Below are 24,062 nucleotides of genomic sequence, written 5' to 3' on the forward strand. Positions count from 1 at the left end.
TTGCCCACACAGGAGGCCCCTAGTACATCTAGTGCGCCAATACTCCTTACTATGCAACAATTAACGGCTGTAATGGATAATTCTATCAAAAACATTTTAGCCAAAATGCCCACTTATCAGCGAAAGCGCGACTGCTCTGTTTTAGAAAATACTGAAGAGCATGAGGACGCTGATGATATTGGTTCTGAAGTGCCCCTACACCAGTCTGAGGGGGCCAGGGAGGTTTTGTCTGAGGGAGAAATTTCAGATTCAGGGAAAATTTCTCAACAAGCTGAACCTGATGTGATTACATTTAAATTTAAATTGGAACATCTCCGCGCTCTGCTTAAGGAGGTGTTATCTACTCTGGATGATTGTGAGAATTTGGTCATTCCAGAGAAATTATGTAAAATGGACAAGTTCCTAGAGGTCCCGGGGCCCCCCGAAGCTTTTCCTATACCCAAGCGGGTGGCGGACATTGTAAATAAAGAAATGGGAAAGGCCCGGTATACCTTTCGTCCCTCCCCCTATATTTAAGAAATTGTTTCCTATGGTCGACCCCAGAAAGGACTTATGGCAGACAGTCCCCAAGGTCGAGGGGGCGGTTTCTACTCTAAACAAACGCACCACTATACCCATAGAAGATAGTTGTGCTTTCAAAGATCCTATGGATAAAAAATTAGAGGGTTTGCTTAAAAAGATGTTTGTTCAGCAAGGTTACCTTCTACAACCAATTTCATGCATTGTTCCTGTCACTACAGCAGCGTGTTTCTGGTTCGATGAACTAGAAAAGGCGCTCAATAAAGATTCTTCTTATGAGGAGATTATGGACAGAATTCATGCTCTCAAATTGGCTAACTCTTTCACCCTAGACGCCACTTTGCAATTGGCTAGGTTAGCGGCGAAAAATTCTGGTTTTGCTATTGTGGCGCGCAGAGCGCTTTGGCTAAAATCTTGGTCAGCGGATGCGTCTTCCAAGAACAAATTGCTTAACATTCCTTTCAAGGGGAAAACGCTGTTTGGCCCTGACTTGAAAGAGATTATTTCCGATATCACTGGGGGCAAGGGCCACGCCCTTCCTCAGGATAGGTCTTTCAAGGCCAAAAATAAACCTAATTTTCGCAGAAACGGACCAGCCCCAAGTGCTACGTCCTCTAAGCAAGAGGGTAATACTTCTCAAGCCAAGCCAGCCTGGAGGCCAATGCAAGGCTGGAACAAAGGTAAGCAGGCCAAGAAACCTGCCACTGCTACCAAGACAGCATGAGATGTTGGCCCCCGATCCGGGACCGGATCTGGTGGGGGGCAGACTCTCTCTCTTCGCTCAGGCTTGGGCAAGAGATGTTCTGGATCCTTGGGCGCTAGAAATAGTCTCCCAAGGTTATCTTCTGGAATTCAAGGGGCTTCCCCCAAGGGGGAGGTTCCACAGGTCTCAATTGTCTTCAGACCACATAAAAAGACAGGCATTCTTACATTGTGTAGAAGACCTGTTAAAAATGGGAGTGATTCATCCTGTTCCATTAGGAGAACTAGGGATGGGGTTCTACTCCAATCTGTTCGTAGTTCCCAAAAAAGAGGGAACATTCAGACCAATCTTAGATCTCAAGATCCTAAACAAGTTTCTCAAGGTTCCATCGTTCAAAATGGAAACCATTCGAACAATTCTTCCTTCCATCCAGGAAGGCCAATTCATGACCACGGTGGATTTAAAGGATGCGTATCTACATATTCCTATCCACAAGGAACATCATCGGTTCCTAAGGTTCGCATTTCTGGACAAGCATTACCAGTTTGTGGCACTCCCGTTCGGATTAGCCACTGCTCCAAGAATTTTCACAAAGGTACTAGGGTCCCTTCTAGCGGTGCTAAGACCAAGGGGCATTGCAGTAGTACCTTACTTGGACGACATACTGATTCAAGCGTCGTCCCTTCCACAAGCAAAGGCTCACACGGACATTGTCCTGGCCTTTCTCAGATCTCACGAGTGGAAAGTGAACGTAGAAAAAAGTTCTCTATCTCCGTCAACAAGGGTTCCCTTCTTGGGAATAATAATAGACAGAGGCCAGAAAATCAAAACTTCTAAACTCTTGTCAAATACTTCATTCTGTTCCTCTTCCTTCCATAGCGCAGTGCATGGAAGTAATAGGTTTGATGGTAGCGGCAATGGACATAGTTCCTTTTGCGCGAATTCATCTAAGACCATTACAACTGTGCATGCTCAGTCAGTGGAATGGGGACTATACAGACTTGTCTCCGACTATACAAGTAGATCAGAGGACCAGAGATTCACTCAGTTGGTGGCTGTCCCTGGACAACCTGTCACAGGGGATGAGCTTCCGCAGACCAGAGTGGGTCATTGTCACGACCGACGCCAGTCTGGTGGGCTGGGGCGCGGTCTGGGGACCCCTGAAAGCGCAGGGTCTTTGGTCTCGGGAAGAATCTATTCTCCCGATAAATATTCTGGAACTGAGAGCGATATTCAATGCTCTCAAGGCTTGGCCTCAGCTAGCAAAGACCAAGTTCATACGGTTTCAATCAGACAACATGACGACTGTTGCGTACATCAACCATCAGGGGGGAACAAGGAGTTCCCTGGCGATGGAAGAAGTGACCAAAATCATTCAATGGGCGGAGACTCACTCCTGCCACTTGTCTGCAATCCACATTCCAGGAGTGGAAAATTGGGAAGCGGATTTTCTGAGTCGTCAGACATTTCATCCGGGGGAGTGGGAACTCCATCCGGAAATCTTTGCCCAAATCACTCAATTGTGGGGCATTCCAGACATGGATCTGATGGCCTCTCGTCAGAACTTCAAGGTTCCTTGCTACGGGTCCAGATCCAGGGATCCCAACTCTAGTAGATGCACTAGTAGCACCTTGGACCTTCAAACTAGCTTATGTATTCCCGCCGTTTCCTCTCATCCCCAGGCTGGTAGCCAGGATCAATCAGGAGAGGGCATCGGTGATCTTGATAGCTCCTGCGTGGCCACGCAGGACTTGGTATGCAGACCTGGTGAATATGTCATCGGCTCCACCATGGAAGCTACCTTTGAGACGAGACCTTCTTGTTCAAGGTCCGTTCGAACATCCGAATCTGGTCTCACTCCAACTGACTGCTTGGAGATTGAACGCTTGATCTTATCAAAGCGAGGGTTCTCAGATTCTGTCATTGATACTCTTGTTCAGGCCAGAAAGCCTGTAACTAGAAAAATCTACCACAAAATATGGAAAAAATATATCTGTTGGTGTGAATCTAAAGGATTCCCTTGGGACAAGATAAAAATTCCTAAGATTCTATCCTTTCTTCAAGAAGGTTTGGAGAAAGGATTATCTGCAAGTTCTTTGAAAGGACAGATTTCTGCCTTGTCTGTGTTACTTCACAAAAAGCTGGCAGCTGTGCCAGATGTTCAAGCCTTTGTTCAGGCTCTGGTTAGAATCAAGCCTGTTTACAAACCTTTGACTCCTCCTTGGAGTCTCAATTTAGTTCTTTCAGTTCTTCAGGGGGTTCCGTTTGAACCCTTACATTCCGTTGATATTAAGTTATTATCTTGGAAAGTTTTGTTTTTGGTTGCAATTTCTTCTGCTAGAAGAGTTTCAGAATTATCTGCTCTGCAGTGTTCTCCTCCTTATCTGGTGTTCCATGCAGATAAGGTGGTTCTGCGTACTAAACCTGGTTTTCTTCCGAAAGTTGTTTCTAACAAAAACGTTAACCAGGAGATAGTCGTGCCTTCTTTGTGTCCGAATCCAGTTTCAAAGAAGGAACGTTTGTTGCACAATTTGGATGTAGTTCGTGCTCTAAAGTTCTATTTAGATGCTACAAAGGATTTTAGACAAACATCTTCCTTGTTTGTTGTTTATTCTGGTAAAAGGAGAGGTCAAAAAGCAACTTCTACCTCTCTCTCTTTTTGGATTAAAAGCATCATCAGATTGGCTTACGAGACTGCCGGACGGCAGCCTCCTGAAAGAATCACAGCTCATTCCACTAGGGCTGTGGCTTCCACATGGGCCTTCAAGAACGAGGCTTCTGTTGATCAGATATGTAAGGCAGCGACTTGGTCTTCACTGCACACTTTTACTAAATTTTACAAGTTTGATACTTTTGCTTCTTCTGAGGCTATTTTTGGGAGAAAGGTTTTGCAAGCCGTGGTGCCTTCCATCTAGGTGACCTGATTTGCTCCCTCCCTTCATCCGTGTCCTAAAGCTTTGGTATTGGTTCCCACAAGTAAGGATGACGCCGTGGACCGGACACACCTATGTTGGAGAAAACAGAATTTATGTTTACCTGATAATTTACTTTCTCCAACGGTGTGTCCGGTCCACGGCCCGCCCTGGTTTTTTAATCAGGTCTGATAATTTATTTTCTTTAACTACAGTCACCACGGTATCATATGATTTCTCCTTTGCAAATATTCCTCCTTTACGTCGGTCGAATGACTGGGGAAGGCGGAGCCTAGGAGGGATCATGTGACCAGCTTTGCTGGGCTCTTTGCCATTTCCTGTTGGGGAAGAGAATATCCCACAAGTAAGGATGACGCCGTGGACCGGACACACCGTTGGAGAAAGTAATTTATCAGGTAAACATAAATTCTGTTTTTATTGCTGATGCGATACAGAAGGCTTTGTCTGCCATCCCACCTTCTAATAGACGTAAAAGGTATTTTAAAACTTCTCATAAAGTTGATGAAATTTCTAATGACCGACAGCATACTGAATTATCCTCATCTGACGAGGATCTATCTGATTCAGAAGATCCTTCCTCAGATATTGACACTGACAAATCTACTTATTATTTAAAATGGAGTATATTCGTTCCTTGTTAAAAGAAGTGTTGATTACACTGGATATTGAGTAAACTAGTCCTCTTGATATTAAAACTAGTAAACGTTTAAATTCTGTTTATAAACGTCCTGTAGTTACTCTAGAGGCTTTTCCAGTTCCTGATGCTATTTCTGATGTGATTTCTAAGGAATGGAATAGGCCTGGTACTTCTTTTATTCCTTCTTCAAGGTTTAAAAAAATTGTATCCTTTGCCAGCAGTTAGATTGGAGTTTTGGGAAAAGATCCCAAAGTTGATGGGGCTATTTCTACTCTTGCTAAACGTACTACTATTCCTATGGAACTTTTTTTTTTTTTTTAAAAAGACCCTTTAGATAGGAAACTTGAATCTTATCTAAGGAAGGCTTATTTATATTCTGGTCATTTCCTCAGGCCTGCCATTTCTATGGCTGATGTTGCAGCTGCATCAACTTTGTCCCAAAGAAAGAAAATTCTTTCAGGCCAGTTCTGGATCTGAAAATTTTGAATCGTTATGTAAGAGTACCAACTTTCAAAATGGTGACTATAAGGACTATTCTGCCTTTTGTTCAGCAAGGGCATTATATGTCCACAATAGACTTACAGGATGCTTATCTTCATATTCCGATTCATCCAGATCATTATCAGTTCCTGAGATTCTCTTTTCTAGACAAGCATTACCAATTTGTTGCTCTTCCGTTTGGCCTAGCGACAGCTCCACAAATCTTTTCGAAGGTTCTAGGTGCCCTACTCTCTGTAATCAGAGAACGAGGTATTGCTGTATTTCCTTATTTGGCCGATATCTTGGTACTAGCTTAGTCTTTGCATTCTGCAGAATCTCACACAAATCAACTAGTGTTGTTTCTTCGAAGACATGGTTGGAGGATCAATTTACCAAAAAGTTCTTTGATTCCTCAGACAAGGGTCACCTTTTTAGGTTTCCAGATAGATTCAGTGTCCCATGACTCTGTCTCTAACAGACAAGAGACGATTAAAATTGGTTTCAGCTTGTCGGAACCTTCAGTCTCAGTCATTCCCTTCAGTGACTATGTGCATGGAGGTTTTAGGTCTCATGACTGCAGCTTCGGACGCAATCCCCTTTGCTCGTTTTCATATGAGACCTCTCCAGCTTTGTATGTTGAACCAATGGTGCAGGGATTATACAAAGATATCACAATTAATATCCTTAAATCCCAATGTTCGACTCTCTTTCTTTGACTTGGTGGTTTGAAGGTATGGAGATTGAAAGCCTAGTGCTTAGTCATAGAGGTTTCTCTGACTCAGTGATTAATACTATGTTACAGGCTCGTAAATCTGTTTCTAGGAAGATTTATTATCGAGTTTGGAAGACTTATATTTCATGGTGTTCTTCTCATAAATTTTCCTGGCATTCTTTTAGAATTCCTTGAATTTATAGTTTCTTCAGGATGGTTTGGATAAGGGTTTGCCTACAAGTTCCTTGAAGGCACAAATCTTTGCTCTTTCTGTCTTATTTCACAGAAAGATTGCTAAGCTTCCTGATATTCACTGTTTTGTACAGGCTTTGGTTCGTAATTTGGTTTTGATGGCCTTACATGCTCCTCCATTTGAGCCTATGCATTCTTTGGACATTAAACTGCTTTCTTGGAAAGTGTTGTTCCTTTTGGCCATCTCTTCTGCTAGAAGAGTTTCTGAATTATCTGCTCTTTCTTGTGAATCTCCTTTTCTGATTTTCCATCAGGATAAGGCAGTTTTGCGGACTTCTTTTTAATTTCTACCTAAGGTTGTGAATTCTAACAACATTAATAGAGATACTGTCGTCCCTTCCTTGTGTCCTAATCCTAAGAATTATTTGGAGAAATCCTTACATTCTTTGGATATGGTAAGAGCTTTGAAATATTATGTTGAAGCTACTAAAGATTTGAGGTAGACTTCTAGTCTATTTGTTATCTTTTCTGGTTCTAGGAAAGGTCAGAAGGCTTCTGCCGTTTCCTTGGCGTCGTGGCAAAAGCTTTTGATTCATCAAGCTTATTTGGAGTTGGGTCAAGCCCCGCCTCAGAATTACAGCTCATTCTACTAGATCAGTCTCCACTTCCTGGGCTTTTAAGAATGAAGCTTCAGTTGATCAGATTTGCAAAGCAGCAACTTGGTCTTCTTTGCATACATTTACTAAATTCTACCGTTTTGATGTATTAGCTTCTTCGGAAGCAGTTTTTGGTAGAAAAGTTCTTCAGGCAGCTGTTTCAGTTTGATTCTTCTGCTTATATTTTAAGTTTTTCCTTTCATTTATGAGAATAAAACTTATATTTTGGGTTGTGGATTAAAAAAAATTTTCAGCGAAAAATGGCTTTTTATTTTTATCCCTCTCTTTTGCGTGGAGTTCCACATCTTGGGTATTGCTATCCCATACGTCACTAGCTCATGGACTCTTGCCAATTACATGAAAGAAAACATAATTTATGTAAGAACTTACCTGATAAATTCATTTCTTTCATATTGGCAAGAGTCCATGAGACCCACCCTTTTTATGGTGGTTATGATTTTTTTTTTTGTATAAAGCACAATTATTCCTAAATTCCTTTGTTGATGCTTTTTACTCCTTTCTTTATCACCCCACTACTTGGCTATTCGTTAAACTGAATTGTGGTTGTGGTGAGGGGTGTATTTATAGGCATTTTGAGGTTTGGGAAACTTTGCCCCTCCTGGTAGGATTGTATATCCCATACGTCACTAGCTCATGGACTCTTGCCAATATGAAAGTTCTTACATATGAAGTTCTTACATAAATTATGTTTTCTTCCTAAGATATGGTGAGTCCACGGGTTCATCTTAATTTCTCTTGGGAATATCACTGCTTGCCAGCAGGAGGAAGCAAAGAGCACCACAGTAAAACTGTTAAGTATCACTTCCTTACCTTCAACCCCCAGTTATTCTCTTTGCCTCTCGTGTATGGAGGAGGTAAAGTTTTAGTATCTGAAGAAAATTGGATTTGTTTCACTACAATCAAGAGTTTGTTATTTTGGAAGCCAGAGTAGTTTTCTGATCTTCCCCTTTTTCAAGGACTGGGTCTAGTCGTTCTCCACGTTTAGTCTATTCAGTAAGGACAGTGGTGGCTTTAAAGTAGCTAGGAACTTGTAAGGTGGGCCTTACTCCGTTTTCCTAATATTCTTGCTGCCCATAGTATAGAAAGCCAGAGTTGTTGACTCTGATCTTTCTCTTGCTACAGGTCTCTGTGAAGAGATGTGTCCTCCCTCTTTGGGCTTGAACACCTTCATGTACTGTTAAAGGAGTTATTGGCTACTTTGGACGACTCTGATACTTCTGTCGTTGTCAACCCTAAGAAGTCTAGTAAACGTAATAAATACTATGATTTTCTTTCCTCTGTGGAAGTGTTTCCTGTTCCTTACTGTTTGATGGAGATTATTTCACAGGATTGGGAGAAGCCAAGGATACCTTTCTCCCCATCTCCCGTCTTTAAAAGATGTTTCCTGTTGCTGACTCCATTAAAGATTTATGGCGCTCGTTGCCTAAAGTAGAAGGGCTATTTTTACTTTGGCTAAGAGAACTACGATCCCTATAGAGGATAGCTGTTCTTTTAAGGATTCCATGGACAAAAAGCTGGAGCTTATTTGAATAAGATGTATGTTCATCAAGGTCTTCAATGGCAACCTGCAGTTTGTATTGCCACAGTAGCAAGTGCGGCATCTTATTGGTGCGACACCTTGTCTGAATCAATTTTAGTAGAGACTCCATTGGAGAGGATCCAAAGTAGGATTAAGACTCACAAACTAGCCAATTCCTTTATTTCTGATGCTAACTTGCATGTTATTAGACTGGGAGCCAAGATGGCTTCTTTGTCTTAGCCCGTAAGGCGTTGTGGCTAAAATCTTGGTCCAAGCTTCTGATATTACGGGTAGAAAAGGGTATTTTCTACCACATGACAAGAAGAACAGACCTAAAGGACGTCAAAGTAATTTTAGTTCCTTTCGTAACTTCAAAGGTCATGTCTTCTTCTCCCTCTTCCAAGCAGGAACAGTCCAAGTCTTCTTGGAAGCCCAATCAATTTTGGAATAAGGGGAAGCAATCAAAGAAACCCTCAGCTGAGTCTAAGTCAGCATGAAGGGTCGGCCCCCGATCCGGGATCGGATCAAGTGGGCGGTAGACTTTCCCTAATTTGTCAAGCGTGGATATGAGCTGTGCACATAGTATCTCAGGGTTACAAACTATAATTCAATTCTTTCCCTCCCGGGGGCAGATTCCACCTCTCAAGATTATCTGCAGACCAGGTAAAAAGAGAGGCATTTTTGAACTGCGTTCACGACCTTTCCTCCCTGGGAGTGATAGTTCCAATAAGGGAACAGGGTCTAGGATTCTATTCAAATCTGTTTGTGATCCCCAACCCATTTTAGACTTAGGGTACCGTCTTAACAGATGGAAACCATTCGTTCCATTCTTACTTTGGTTCAAGAGGGTCAGTTCATGTCGACCATAGACCTGAAGGATGTGTATCTTCATGTTCCCATTCACAGGGATCATCACAAGTTCCTGAGAATTCACCTTTCTAGACAAACATGTTGTTTGTGGCTCTTCTGTTTGGCCTTGCCACAGCTCACAGAATTTTTTTAAAGGTTCTGAGGGCTCTCTTGGCAGTGATCAGGTCTCGGGAATTGCAGTGGCGCCCTTTCTGGACGACATATTGGTTCAGGCGCCTTCTTTTCAACAAGCAAACTCTCATACAGAGATCTTGTTGTATTTTCTACGTTTTCACGGATGGAAAGTGAATCTGGAGAAGAGTTCCCTTGTTCCAGCTAAAAGGGTGGTTTTCTTAGGAACCATTATAGATTCCGTATCTATAATTTTTTTATGACAGAGGTCAGAAAATCCAAGATTCTTTCCTCTTGCCTCTCTCTTCAGTCTACTGTTCATCCGTCACTAGCTCAATGTATGGAGGTAATTGGTCTGATGGTCGCTTCCATGGACATCATTCCCTTTGCTCGATTTTTATTTGAGAGCTCTGCAGTTATGCATGCTCAGACAATGGAGACCTTTCGGATCTGTCTCGGAGGATAGATCTAGACCAGTCGACAAGAGACTCTCTCTCCCGTGGTGGCTTGCTCAGGAACATTTGTCTCATGGCACATGCTTCCGGAGACCTTCCTAGGTGATAGTGACCACGGACGCCAGCCTGCTAGGCTGGGGAGCAGTGTGGGACTTGTAAAGGCTCAGGGACTATGGACTCGGGAGGATTCTGCTCTTCCAATAAACATCTTGGAGTTGAGAGCGATTTACAATGCTCTGATGGCTTGTCCTAAATTGTCCTTAACCCGTTTTATCAGGTTCCCGTCGGACAACATCACCTTTGTGGCTTACATCAACCACCAGGGAGGAACTCGCAGTTCCTTGGCCATGAAGAAGGTGGCTCAGATTATTCAGTGGGCGGAAGCTCACAATTGTTGTCTGTCTGCCATCAACATTCCAGGTTTATGTATAATTCCTTTTGCAGACTATCGGTTTCGAAATTGGGAAAAACATATTTAGGAAGTTATTTTTTCTTACCTGGGGTATAGTCTTTTCTTCAAAATTGACTGTTTTCATTAATTTTCACGGGCAAAATTTAGGCTCGCGAGGCCACAAAATGCTGATATTTTTGCGTCATTCTTGGTGCGAGAATTTTTTTGCCGCAAAGGTACGTTCAGTGACGCAAATTCGTCATTTCCGGTGTCTTAGTTGACAACAGGTTTCCTTGCACAAGGTTGCGTCTGCTATGATGCAAGTTTTTTCATTTTTGGATGTTGTTAGTGCCAAAAAAAATGTGTTTTGCATTGCGTGTCATACTTGGCGCCAAATAATTTTATTATTTAAACCCCACTTCCTATATGCCTTTTGCCTTCTATGCTCAGAGGGCTATGCTGTTTGCATTTTTTCTCATTCCTGCCATATATCAGTTCTGCAGAATCTGTTGGCGCTCTACAAATACCTGATAATAAATAAATAATATAAGGAAATTGATAATTTTGCTTTATATGTTGTTTTTTTCTCTTACATTAGCAAGGTGTCTCAATCTGATCCTGTCTCAAAAACCACTGTTGGATTCCTGCTGCCTGATAACAGTTCTACCAAAGATAAGTGTGTCTGTAGTATGTAACAGTTGTCATGATAAGTAGTAGTACTATGCCTCTTGTTCCTTCAACATCTAATGTACATGATATCCCTGTGAATATAAAAGATTTTATTGCTGATGCGATTTAGAAGGCTTTGTCTGCCTTTCTGCCTTCTAATGAACGTAAAAGGTCTTTTAAAACTTCTCATAAAGATGATGATTTTTCAAATGACCGAAAACATACTGAATTTTCCTCCTCTGAGGATCTATCTGATTTAGAAGATCCTACCTCAGATATTGACACTGACAAATCTACTTATCTCTTTAAGATGGAGTATATTCGTTCCTTGTTGAAAGAAGTGTTAATTACTTTGGATTTTTAGGAAACTAGTCCTCTTGATATTAAAACTAGTAAACGTTTAAATTCTGTTATAAACCTCCTGTGGTTACTCCAAAGATTTTTCCAGTTCCTGATGCTATTTCTGATGTGATTTCAAAGGAATTGAATAGGCCTTGTACTTCTTTTATTCCTTCTTCTAGGTTTAAAAAGTTGTATCCTTTACCAGCAGCCAGATTGGAGTTTTGGGAAAAAAATCCCCAAAGTTGATGGGGCTATTTCTACTCTTGCCAAACGTACTACTATCCCTATGGAAGATAGTACTTCCTTTAAGGATCCTTTAGATAGGAAAGTTTAATCTTATCTAAGGAAAGCTTATATATTTTCTGGCTATCTTCTCAGGCCTGCAATTTCTATAGCTGATGTTGCAGCTACATCAACCTTCTGGTTGGAAAGCTTAGCGCAATTGGAAACAGATTCTGATTTTTCTAGCATTGTTCGCTTGCTTCAACATGCTAATCATTTTATCTGTGATGCTATTTTTGATATCATCAAAATTTATGTTAAATCTATGACTAGCTATTTTAGCTAGAAGAGCTTTGTGGCTTAAATATTGAAATGAAATGCTGACATGGTATCTAAGGCTAGATTACTATCTCTTTCTTTCCTAGGTAACAATTTATTTGGTTCTCAGTTGGATTCCATTATTTCAACTGTCACTGGGGGAAGGGAGTTTTTTTTTTTTACCTCAGGATAAAAAATCGAAAGGTAAATCTAAAGTTTCTAATCGTTTTCGTTCCTTTCGGCAGAATAAGGAACAGAAACCAAATCATCCCCCCAAGGAGTCTGGTTCCAATTGGAAGCCTTCTTCAAGTTGGAATAAATCCAAGCCTTTTAAGAAACCAAAGCCAGCCCACAAGTCTGCATGATGGTGCGCCCCTCATTCCAGTTTAGCTGGTGGGGGGCAAATTAATTTTTTTCCAGAACATTTGGGCAGATTCTGTCCAAAATCAGTGGATTCAGAGCATTGTCTCTCAAGGGTATCGAACAGGATTCAGATTGAGACCTCCTGTGAGAAGATTTTTTTTCTCTCACACGTTCCAGCAAATCCAGTGAAAGCTCAGGCTTTTCTGAGGTGTTTTTCAGATCTAGAGCTTTCAGGGGTAATTTATACCAGTTCCGTTTCAGGAACAGGGTCTGAGGTTTTATTCAAAAATTGTCCCAAAGAAAGAAAATTCATTCAGGCTAGTTCTGGATCCGAAAATTTTTACCGTTTTGTAAGAGTGCCAACTTTCAAAATGGTGACTATAAGGACTATTCTGCCTTTTGTTCAGCAAGGTCATTATATGTCCACTAGAGTTGCAACAACTAATCGGCATAATCGATTATGAAAATAGTTGTCAACGAATCTCATAATCAATTAGTTGGTTTGCAATTAGTTGGTTTGTGCACAGCACCAGCTGCTTTATTCCAGTGAGCTCCTGCACATGGTATTGTTTTATGGTTATGCCTTTAGCCTAAAGGAAGTCTACAGATGTTTACTTTTCACTTTTTTAGGACACTATAAGCTTCTTTTTAAGTTTACAACTATTCCTGTCTTGTGTGCAACCCAGAAATAAAAAAGGAGTCATCATTTGGATTGTTTATATTAAATCAGGTGATTTGGAACTATGCTTTGCATGATATAGTGCCAAGCTTGTTATTTACACCTAGCCCCTAGATTGATGGCATTTGTTATATGAATTGATGTCACTATTACCTGTTTGCACAATTTTAGTGGATTGCTTGCTATTGCTGATATATGTACTGTATAGATAAATGTTTAAGGCTGTGTCCTGTCACTGATATATAGTATTTAGCCCTTTTGCCTTTTTTCTTTTTCTATTTTTAATTAATTGTAATATGTACCAAATTCAACCTCTATAAGTATATATCTGTTATTTTAAGAGTGGATTAGTTATTTTTTTCCTAACCTTATAGCTGGTTATTTACCATTGTATATAGATATTCAAGATATTTTATGTTAAAATGAAGTCCAGGCTTACTTTGTTGAGGCCCCTTGGATTGGTGGAGAGCTAACAAAGATAAATAGACCACCTTGGTGAAATTGGCAAAACCCTATTTATGCATCTCAAGCACCTCAAGACCATCTGAGTGCCTCTTCTCTGCTGCATGCAAAATAACTTGCAAAAAAAGAGCTAGCCTCAGCCAGGAGCAGGTGAACATGTTGACATTTTTGCATTTCAATGCAAGGTTTCTGAAAGAATGAATAACAGAATGTTATAAACAATGGTCTACCTACTACTAGTTCTACCTCTTTTCAAACAGTTTGTGGTTTTGTTTTGCTTAATTATAAAAATGTGTTCTGCTGCTTAAAAAAATGGATTAACCCCATTCAGAGGTTAATATACTAAATATTGTGCACAACCACAATTATAACTATAAAGACTACCATTTCCTGCTTATTAAAAAATGCTAACATGCGTTTGTTTAATGCATGTTAGCATTTTTTAATAAGCAGGAAATGGTAGTCTTTATAGTTATAATTGTGGTTGTGCACAATATTTAGTATATTAACCTCTGAATGGGGTTAATCCAGTAACGTTATTTAAAATTGAACTAGCACTTACAACAAGGGCTCTGTGTTGATTGTAGACAGGCGGGTAAGGAACACGGAACCTTAACATATATATAATACCGCTAACTGTCAACTTAAAATCAATACTCAGCCACTCTAAATGCTCAATATTGTAGTCCGGTAACACGGAATAATCAGTACAAATCGCTAATACTAATAACGCTAAGCCAACTGTTAAAATTGAAAACAAAACCGGCACTTATAAGTAAGAAGCTTAGTGTTGACTATAAACAGGCGGTTAAGAAATACAGAGCTTCAGCACATACCTAAGACCGCAAACCGTTTATTTAAAATCAGCACACAGCCTTTAAAAACTGTAAAACCTGAAAACAAAATCGGCACTTACAAGTAAGAAACTTAGTGTTGACTATAAACAGGCGGTTAAGAAATACAGAGCTTCAGCACATACCTAAGACCGCAAACTGTTTATTTAAAATCAGCACACAGCCTTTAAAAACTGAAAACAAAATTGGCACTTACAAGTAAGAAGCTGAGTGTTGACTATAAACAGGCGGTTAAGAAATACAGAGCTTCAGCACATACCTAAGACCGCAAACTGTGTATTCAAAATCAGCACACAGCCTTTAAAAATATTCAGTATTGAATACGGTAATACGTTCAAACTAGACAAATTATCAGTATAAGCAATATTAAGCTGACTAATTTGACTACAAACAGGCGGTTAAGAAACACTGAGCTTTACTACATATCTAATACTGCTAACTGTTTATTTAAGATCGGCACACAGCTTTCTAAAATATCCAGTATTGAACACGATAATACGTTCAAACAAGACAATTATCAGCACAAGAAATACTAAATCAGCCTTACGAACAGCAGCTAATTTGCAGTAGCACTCTAACAAAAATATATATGACAGTGATAAGTGTGTAAATGAAACAAACATAAGGAGATATTAATTCAATAACTTGGATGACTAATGTAACAAACTTCTAAGAGAATATTTGAAAGTTGCACTAACATTATTCAATTTATAATACAAAAATTGAATTCCTCCGTGAGTTATAAATTACACACAGCATATCTAAGTCTATACTACAAAATAGCGGGTTTACTGATACTGAGCCAGTGCTACTAACATTGAAATAATATATAGTGAAAGAGATTATCCTGATGTCTTACTGACATTCAGTTTCTCTTAAACATTTATCACAACCACTCCTATCTCCCGTGATTTACGGAGAGAACCTACCCAGACCCTATCCTGTGATTTTAATAAAGTATATATGTAAAGTGTGTTTCTTTCATGTAATTAGCAAGAGTCCATGAGCTAGTGACGTATGGGATATACATTCCTACCAGGAGGGGCAAAGTTTCCCAAACCTCAAAATGCCTATAAATACACCCCTCACCACACCCACAATTCAGTTTTACAAACTTTGCCTCCTATGGAGGTGGTGAAGTAAGTTTGTGCTAGATTCTACGTTGATATGCGCTCCGCAGCAAGTTGGAGCCCGGTTTTCCTCTCAGCGTGCAGTGAATGTCAGAGGGATGTGAGGAGAGTATTGCCTATTTGAATGCAGTGATCTCCTTCTACGGGGTCTATTTCATAGGTTCTCTGTTATCGGTCGTAGAGATTCATCTCTTACCTCCCTTTTCAGATCGACGATATACTCTTATTTATATACCATTACCTCTGCTGATTTTCGTTTCAGTACTGGTTTGGCTTTCTACAAACATGTAGAGGAGTGTCCTGGGGTAAGTAAATCTTATTTTCTGTGACACTCTAAGCTATGGTTGGGCACTTTATTTATAAAGTTCTAAATATATGTATTCAAACATTTATTTGCCTTGACTCAGGATGTTCAACATTCCTTATTTTCAGACAGTCAGTTTCATATTTGGGATAATGCATTTGAATCAATCATTTTTTCTTACCTTAAAAAATTTGACTCTTTTTTCCCTGTGGGCTGTTAGGCTCGCGGGGGCTGAAAATGCTTCATTTTATTGCGTCATTCTTGGCGCAGACTTTTTTGGCGCAAAAAATCTTTTCTGTTTCCGGCGTCATACGTGTCGCCGGAAGTTGCGTCATTTTTTTGACGTCCTTTTGCGCCAAAAATGTTGGCGTTCCGGATGTGGCGTCATTTTTGGCGCCAAAAAGCATTTAGGCGCCAAATTTATTTGGCGCTAAAAAAATATGGGCGTCGCTTTTGTCTCCACATTATTTCAGTCTCATTTTTTCTTTGCTTCTGGTTACTAGAAGCTTGTTTATTGGCATTTTTTCCCATTCCTGAAACTGTCATTTAAGGAATTTGATCAATTTTGCTTTATATGTTGTTTTTTCTCTTACATATTGCAAGATGTCTCACATTGCATCTGAGTCAGAAGATACTTCAGGAAAATCGCTGTCTAGTGCTGGAACTACCAAAGCTAAGTGTATCTGCTGTAAACTTTTGGTAGCTATTCCTCCGGCTGTTGTTTGTACTAATTGTCATGACAAACTTGTTAATGCAGATAATATTTCCTTTAGTAATGTACCATTGCCTGTTGCAGTTCCTTAAACATCTAAGGTGCAGAATGTTCCTGATAACATAAGAGATTTTGTTTCTGAATCCATCAAGAAGGCTATGTCTGTTATTTCTCCTTCTAGTAAACATAAAAAATCTTTTAAAACTTCTCTCTCTACAGATGAATTTTTAAATGAACATCATCATTCTGATTCTGATGACTCTTCTGGTTCAGAGGATTCTGTCTCAGAGATTGATGCTGATAAATCTTCATATTTATTTAAAATGGAATTTATTCGTTCTTTACTTAAAGAAGTACTAATTGCTTTAGAAATAGAGGATTCTGGTCCTCTTGATACTAATTCTAAACGTTTAGATAAGGTATTTAAATCTCCTGTGGTTATTCCAGAAGTTTTTCCTGTTCCTAATGCTATTTCTGAAGTAATTTCCAGAGAATGGGATAAATTGGGTAATTCATTTACTCCTTCTAAACGTTTTAAGCAATTATATCCTGTGCCGTCTGACAGATTAGAATTTTGGGACAAAATCCCTAAAGTTGATGGGGCTATTTCTACCCTTGCTAAACGTACTACTATTCCTACGTCAGATGGTACTTCGTTTAAGGATCCTTTAGATAGGAAAATTGAATCCTTTCTAAGAAAAGCTTATCTGTGTTCAGGTAATCTTCTTAGACCTGCTATATCATTGGCTGATGTTGCTGCAGCTTCAACTTTTTGGTTGGAGACTTTAGCGCAACAAGTAACAGATCATGATTCTCATAATATTATTATTATTCTTCAGCATGCTATTAATTTTATCTGTGATGCCATTTTTGATATTATCAGAGTTGATGTCAGGTTTATGTCTCTAGCTATTTTAGCTAGAAGAGCTTTATGGCTTAAAACTTGGAATGCTGATATGGCTTCTAAATCAACTCTACTTTCCATTTCTTTCCAGGGTAACAAATTATTTGGTTCTCAGTTGGATTCTATTATCTCAACTGTTACTGGTGGGAAAGGAACTTTTTTACCACAGGATAAAAAATCTAAGGGTAAAAACAGGGCTAATAATCGTTTTCGTTCCTTTCGTTTCAACAAAGAACAAAAGCCTGATCCTTCATCCTCAGGAGCAGTTTCAGTTTGGAAACCATCTCCAGTCTGGAATAAATCCAAGCCTTCTAGAAAGGCAAAGCCTGCTTCTAAGTCCACATGAAGGTGCGGCCCTCATTCCAGCTCAGCTGGTAGGGGGCAGGTTACGTTTTTTCAAAGAAATTTGGATCAATTCTGTTCACAATCTTTGGATTCAGAACATTGTTTCAGAAGGGTACAGAATTGGTTTCAAGATGAGACCTCCTGCAAAGAGATTTTTTCTTTCCCGTGTCCCAGTAAATCCAGTGAAAGCTCAAGCATTTCTGAATTGTGTTTCAGATCTAGAGTTGGCTGGAGTAATTATGCCAGTTCCGGTTCTGGAACAGGGGATGGGGTTTTATTCAAATCTCTTCATTGTACCAAAGAAGGAGAATTCCTTCAGACCAGTTCTGGATCTAAAAATATTGAATCGTTATGTAAGGATACCAACGTTCAAAATGGTAACTGTAAGGACTATCTTGCCTTTTGTTCAGCAAGGGCATTATATGTCCACAATAGATTTACAGGATGCATATCTGCATATTCCGATTCATCCGGATCATTATCAGTTCCTGAGATTCTCTTTTCTGGACAAGCATTACCAGTTTGTGGCTCTGCCGTTTGGCCTAGCTACAGCTCCAAGAATTTTTACAAAGGTTCTCGGTGCCCTTCTGTCTGTAATCAGAGAACAGGGTATTGTGGTATTTCCTTATTTGGACGATATCTTGGTACTTGCTCAGTCTTTACATTTAGCAGAATCTCATACGAATCGACTTGTGTTGTTTCTTCAAGATCATGGTTGGAGGATCAATTCACCAAAAAGTTCATTGATTCCTCAGACAAGGGTAACCTTTCTGGGTTTCCAGATAGATTCAGTGTCCATGACTCTGTCTTTAACAGACAAGAGACGTCTAAAATTGATTTCAGCTTGTCGAAACCTTCAGTCACAATCATTCCCTTCGGTAGCCTTATGCATGGAAATTCTAGGTCTTATGACTGCTGCATCGGACGCGATCCCCTTTGCTAGTTTTCACATGCGACCTCTTCAGCTCTGTATGCTGAATCAATGGTGCAAGGATTACACAAAGATATCTCAATTAATATCTTTAAAACCGATTGTACGACACTCTCTAACGTGGTGGACAGATCACCATCGTTTAATTCAGGGGGCTTCTTTTGTGCTTCCGACCTGGACTGTAATTTCAACAGATGCAAGTCTCACAGGTTGGGGAGCTGTGTGGGGATCTCTGACGGCACAAGGAGTTTGGGAATCTCAGGAGGTGAGATTACCGATCAATATTTTGGAACTCCGTGCAATTTTCAGAGCTCTTCAGTCTTGGCCTCTTCTGAAGAGGGAATCGTTCATTTGCTTTCAGACAGACAATGTCACAACTGTGGCATACATCAATCATCAAGGAGGGACTCACAGTCCTCTGGCTATGAAAGAAGTATCTCGAATTCTGGTTTGGGCGGAATCCAGCTCCTGTCTAATCTCTGCGGTTCATATCCCAGGTATAGACAATTGGGAAGCGGATTATCTCAGTCGCCAAACGTTGCATCCGGGCGAATGGTCTCTTCACCCAGAGGTATTTCTTCAGATTGTTCAAATGTGGGAGCTTCCAGAAATAGATCTGATGGCGTCTCATCTAAACAAGAAACTTCCCAGGTATCTGTCCAGATCCCGGGATCCTCAGGCGGAAGCAGTGGATGCATTATCACTTCCTTGGAAGTATCATCCTGCTTATATCTTTCCGCCTCTAGTTCTTCTTCCAAGAGTAATCTCCAAGATTCTGAAGGAATGCTCGTTTGTTCTGCTGGTAGCTCCGGCATGGCCTCACAGGTTTTGGTATGCGGATCTTGTCCGGATGGCCTCTTGCCTTCCGTGGACTCTTCCTCTACGACCAGACCTTCTGTCGCAAGGTCCTTTTTTCCATCAGGATCTCAAATCCTTAAATTTAAAGGTATGGAGATTGAACGCTTGATTCTTGGTCAAAGAGGTTTCTCTGACTCTGTGATTAATACTATGTTACAGGCTCGTAAATCTGTATCCAGAGAGATATATTATAGAGTCTGGAAGACTTATATTTCTTGGTGTCTTTCTCATCATTTTTCTTGGCATTCTTTTAGAATCCCGAGAATTTTACAGTTTCTTCAGGATGGTTTAGATAAAGGTTTATCCGCAAGTTCTTTGAAAGGACAAATCTCTGCTCTTTCTGTTCTTTTTCACAGAAAGATTGCTAATCTTCCTGATATTCATTGTTTTGTACAAGCTTTGGTTCGTATAAAACCTGTCATTAAGTCAATTTCTCCACCTTGGAGTTTGAATTTGGTTCTGGGGGCTCTTTAAGCCCTCCGTTTGAACCTATGCATTCATTGGACATTAAATTACTTTCTTGGAAAGTTTTGTTCCTTTTGGCAATCTCTTCTGCCAGAAGAGTTTCTGAATTATCTGCTCTTTCTTGTGAGTCTCCTTTTCTGATTTTTCATCAGGATAAGGCGATGTTGCGAACTTCTTTTGAATTTTTACCTAAAGTTGTGAATTCCAACAACATTAGTAGAGAAATTGTGGTTCCTTCATTATGTCCTAATCCTAAGAATTCTAAGGAGAAATCGTTGCATTCTTTGGATGTTGTTAGAGCTTTGAAATATTATGTTGAAGCTACTAAGTCTTTCCGAAAGAAAGTTTATTTGTTATCTTTTCCGGTTCTAGAAAAGGCCAGAAAGCTTCTGCCATTTCTTTGGCATCTTGGTTGAAATCTTTAATTCATCTTGCCTATGTTGAGTCGGGTAAAACTCCGCCTCAAAGGATTACAGCTCATTCTACTAGGTCACTTTCTACTTCCTGGGCGTTTAGGAATGAAGCTTCGATTGATCAGATTTGCAAAGCAGCAACTTGGTCCTCTTTGCATACTTTTACTAAATTCTACCATTTTGATGTATTTTCTTCTTCTGAAGCAGTTTTTGGTAGAAAAGTACTTCAGGCAGCGGTTTCAGTTTGAATCTTCTGCTTATGTTTTTTCTTTAAACTTTATTTTGGGTGTGGATTATTTTCAGCAGGAATTGGCTGTCTTTATTTTATCCCTCCCTCTCTAGTGACTCTTGCGTGGAAAGATCCACATCTTGGGTAATCATTATCCCATACGTCACTAGCTCATGGACTCTTGCTAATTACATGAAAGAAAACATAATTTATGTAAGAACTTACCTGATAAATTCATTTCTTTCATATTAGCAAGAGTCCATGAGGCCCGCCCTTTTTTTGTGGTGGTTATGATTTTTGTATAAAGCACAATTATTCCAATTCCTTATTTTATATGCTTTCGCACTTTTTTCTTATCACCCCACTTCTTGGCTATTCGTTAAACTGAATTGTGGGTGTGGTGAGGGGTGTATTTATAGGCATTTTGAGGTTTGGGAAACTTTGCCCCTCCTGGTAGGAATGTATATCCCATACGTCACTAGCTCATGGACTCTTGCTAATATGAAAGAAATTAATTTATCAGGTAAGTTCTTACATAAATTATGTTTTGTTGCTTTTTATTTTTAATTTTCCAAATAAAAGTTATATTTTAACATATCGCCACATACTCCTCCCAATTTAGACCTCTATACCCTGTCCAACTTTTGCCATCACAAAATAGGGGAAGAGTGCTATTCAGGTGTACATTCCATCAATCCCAGGATTGATAATTTTTTGTTGGGTTGAAAAACCCCTGCTTTAAAAGATTATAGTGTTTGTTTTTTAATCAATTTGTGCGGATAAACACATAGTATGCTTAAATTACTAAAGCCAAATGGTGTAAATAATTAGAATATCCTTAGTAGTGACTAATTTGAGTAAGAATATTTACATTATGATGTAATGCAATATTCAAATAAAACTGAAAAGTATGATAACAAGGCTGAAATGCTTCTCTATATGAATTCTGTAGACCTTTCATTAATGATAGTGTTACTTTCTGAGCTATGCATATGAACAGAATAAAATGTGATTTGGCACTTGGATGTATTTTGAGAATCTTTGCTCTGGTATTGCTAAGTAATAGAAGTTTCCTAAAAATGTATTGAGTTTTATAATGTTTTATAGCTTAATATTTATAATATACTATTTATTTACGAAACAATTCTTAGTTGTTTAATGGTACATGCACAAGCTATAGTCATTGTTAAAGGGACAGTTAACATTATTATTGTTACATAATTCTGCACTGTGTGGATAATTATGTAACATTAACCTAGAACTAGATGTAGCTTTACAGCTTTTGTTTTTAAAAAACAAAACAAAACAGTGGAGCAGAAGAGGATGACAAGAAGGTATGGTATTTTTTTTTTGGGGGGGGGGGGGGCGATTAAATATTTACAGATACCACTAGGTTAATGTTACTAGGTTAATGTTACTTAATTCTGCACTTAAAGGGCCATAATACCCAAATGTTTAAACACTTGAAAGTGATGCAGTATATCTGTAAAAAGCTAACTAGAAAATATCACCTGAACATCTCTATGTAAAAATGAAAGATATTTTGCCTCAAAAGTTCTTAGTAGCCACATCCCATTGTAAAGGACTTCTAAGCAACAAATGAGTATGTCTGTCTCGGGACAGCGGAAGGAGCAAGCTTTCGTGCACACTCTTCTTATTTCCCTATTCAGTGTAAGGAAGTTTACAATGAAATCTCATGAGAGTTAAGTGAAATCTCATGAGATCACAGTAAAAGAATTCATGATCTCAGCACTGTTGATGCTGATTGGCTGCTGTTCATTTCTTCATTTTTTAATTTTTTTTTTTTTTTTTACCAGCAGCTGGGCTGCAGTTGAGTATAACATTTTACACAGAACTTACTCTGCTGAGCTGAGGAAATTGTGAGGTAAAATATCTTCCTTTTTTACATAGAGATGCTCAGGTGATATTTTCCTGTTAGCGTTTTACAGTTATGCTGCATCAGTTTCAAGTGATTTAGCATATGAGTATTAAGTCCCTTTAATAATACTTTTTTTGAGAACATTTGTATTAGTCATTCTACTGGTTATTTTCTGCTTTAGCAAATATCACTAACCTTTTTTTTTTACTTTCTCTTACCTTATAGAGAAACCACACAACCCCATGGTGAATGCTGGAGCTATTGTGATCACTTCTTTAATTAAGGTAAGCCATCCACTGGGAGTGTCTTGTCTTTATATATATATATATATATATATATATATATATATATATATATAAGTCATGGATAGGATTGCACAATCATACCATAAGTAATGCCACGGTGCACTGCTAGTATCATAACTAGTTTCTCACAAAAAGCAGGCAGCCCACTGGTCTTTGCAGTAAAAAATAGAATTTATTTAATCAATTTAAAAAACAAACGTTTCGGCACTGCATTGTGCCTTTGTCAATGTTACACCACAAAAAGAGTACAAGGACAGAGTGCAACTAAGCACCCAGAATCAGATAACATACATTTAAAACAAACCCCCTTAAGTAGAGGAAATACCCGCTTAACCTTTACCGCCATTCCTGTTTGCACACTCATTCAATCTCCCAATTCTGACGTCACGCTGACATGTTAGCCGTGCCTAGCGTGATGACGCATAGCATGGCGTTGTCTTGACAACGTCAGAGGCATCACGTCGGCGTGTAAGCCGAATACCAAGAGATCACCAGGGGATAAACTGCGCATGTTCAGAAAATCATAGTTTCATGAAGCGCAGCGGTTGCTATAAGCAACCAACGTAAACAAGCAACCTGTTGAGACAAGAGCCGCTCCGGGTGTATCTTAGTATGTGGCTTAGATGGAGGCAATTACAATGTGTTAATTGTCAGATTTCAAACCCAAATGCACAGATCAATTATGTACTAATAATGATCAACAAAATTGCATATTCAGAATTACAACTCATATGCCTGTTGTGTAATGGGGTAAATACATCTTGAAAATAGATCACATCAGCAAAGATGTTTATAGAATTGGACCAGGGATATACGACAGATATATATGCAGAAGAAATTCATGATCATGTAGTTACTAATAGGACCTGACTCAATTACTTAATAAAAATTAAAAAATTAATAAAAACTAATAGTCAGTCTATGTACCCATCGAACCCATAGGAGTATGGTAGTTATCCAAACAGTGGACATCCAAGGACCCTCAGTAGCAAGTGGGCATTAGCTTAGCCATTAATAAAAAGGGCTAAAGTCCAAGGTGGTGTTGAGTCCTCTTGGGGTCATGGTTCCCAATTTATGTATCCACCTGCTCTCGCATTGGAGTAATTTCTTTCCTCTGTCACCACCCCTTGGATTGGGTGGGATATGATCAATTAGCATTGATCTGATACTTGACACCGGATGTTTAAATTGTGCACAGTGACGTGCCACCGGTTGGTCCGAGTCACCATTCTTCAAAGCTTCACGAATAGCGTGGCGATGATTTGCCATCCTGTCACGGAAGGAAGTTATCGTTTTCCCTATATATACAAGTGAACACGGGCAAGTCAGCATATAGATCACAAAGGTGCTGGTACAACTAAGACGATGGTTTATTTTAAACCGTTGATTTTTGTGGGGATGTTGAAAAGTGTCTCCCTTACACATACTGTTGGACTACGTTTGTAGTGGTCCACAGGATCTGATTTGACAAGGATATCC

The 24,062-nt window shown here is 39.4% G+C and overlaps 1 protein-coding gene across 3 annotated transcripts in view; it reads left to right on the forward strand.

Annotated features, from left to right (window-relative positions):
• Nucleotides 1–24,062, forward strand: part of GLS (glutaminase) — a 1,045,544-nt gene that overhangs the window by 444,520 nt on the left and 576,962 nt on the right. For all 3 annotated transcript variants that reach the window (XM_053698626.1, XM_053698625.1, XM_053698624.1), the window contains exon 7: nt 22,504–22,562. In XM_053698626.1, coding sequence (XP_053554601.1) covers nt 22,504–22,562 — 59 coding nt within the window. The remainder of the gene's footprint in view (nt 1–22,503; nt 22,563–24,062) is intronic.

The sequence above is a fragment of the Bombina bombina genome, chromosome 1 (assembly GCF_027579735.1).
Source record: "Bombina bombina isolate aBomBom1 chromosome 1, aBomBom1.pri, whole genome shotgun sequence".
Lineage (NCBI taxonomy): Eukaryota > Metazoa > Chordata > Amphibia > Anura > Bombinatoridae > Bombina > Bombina bombina.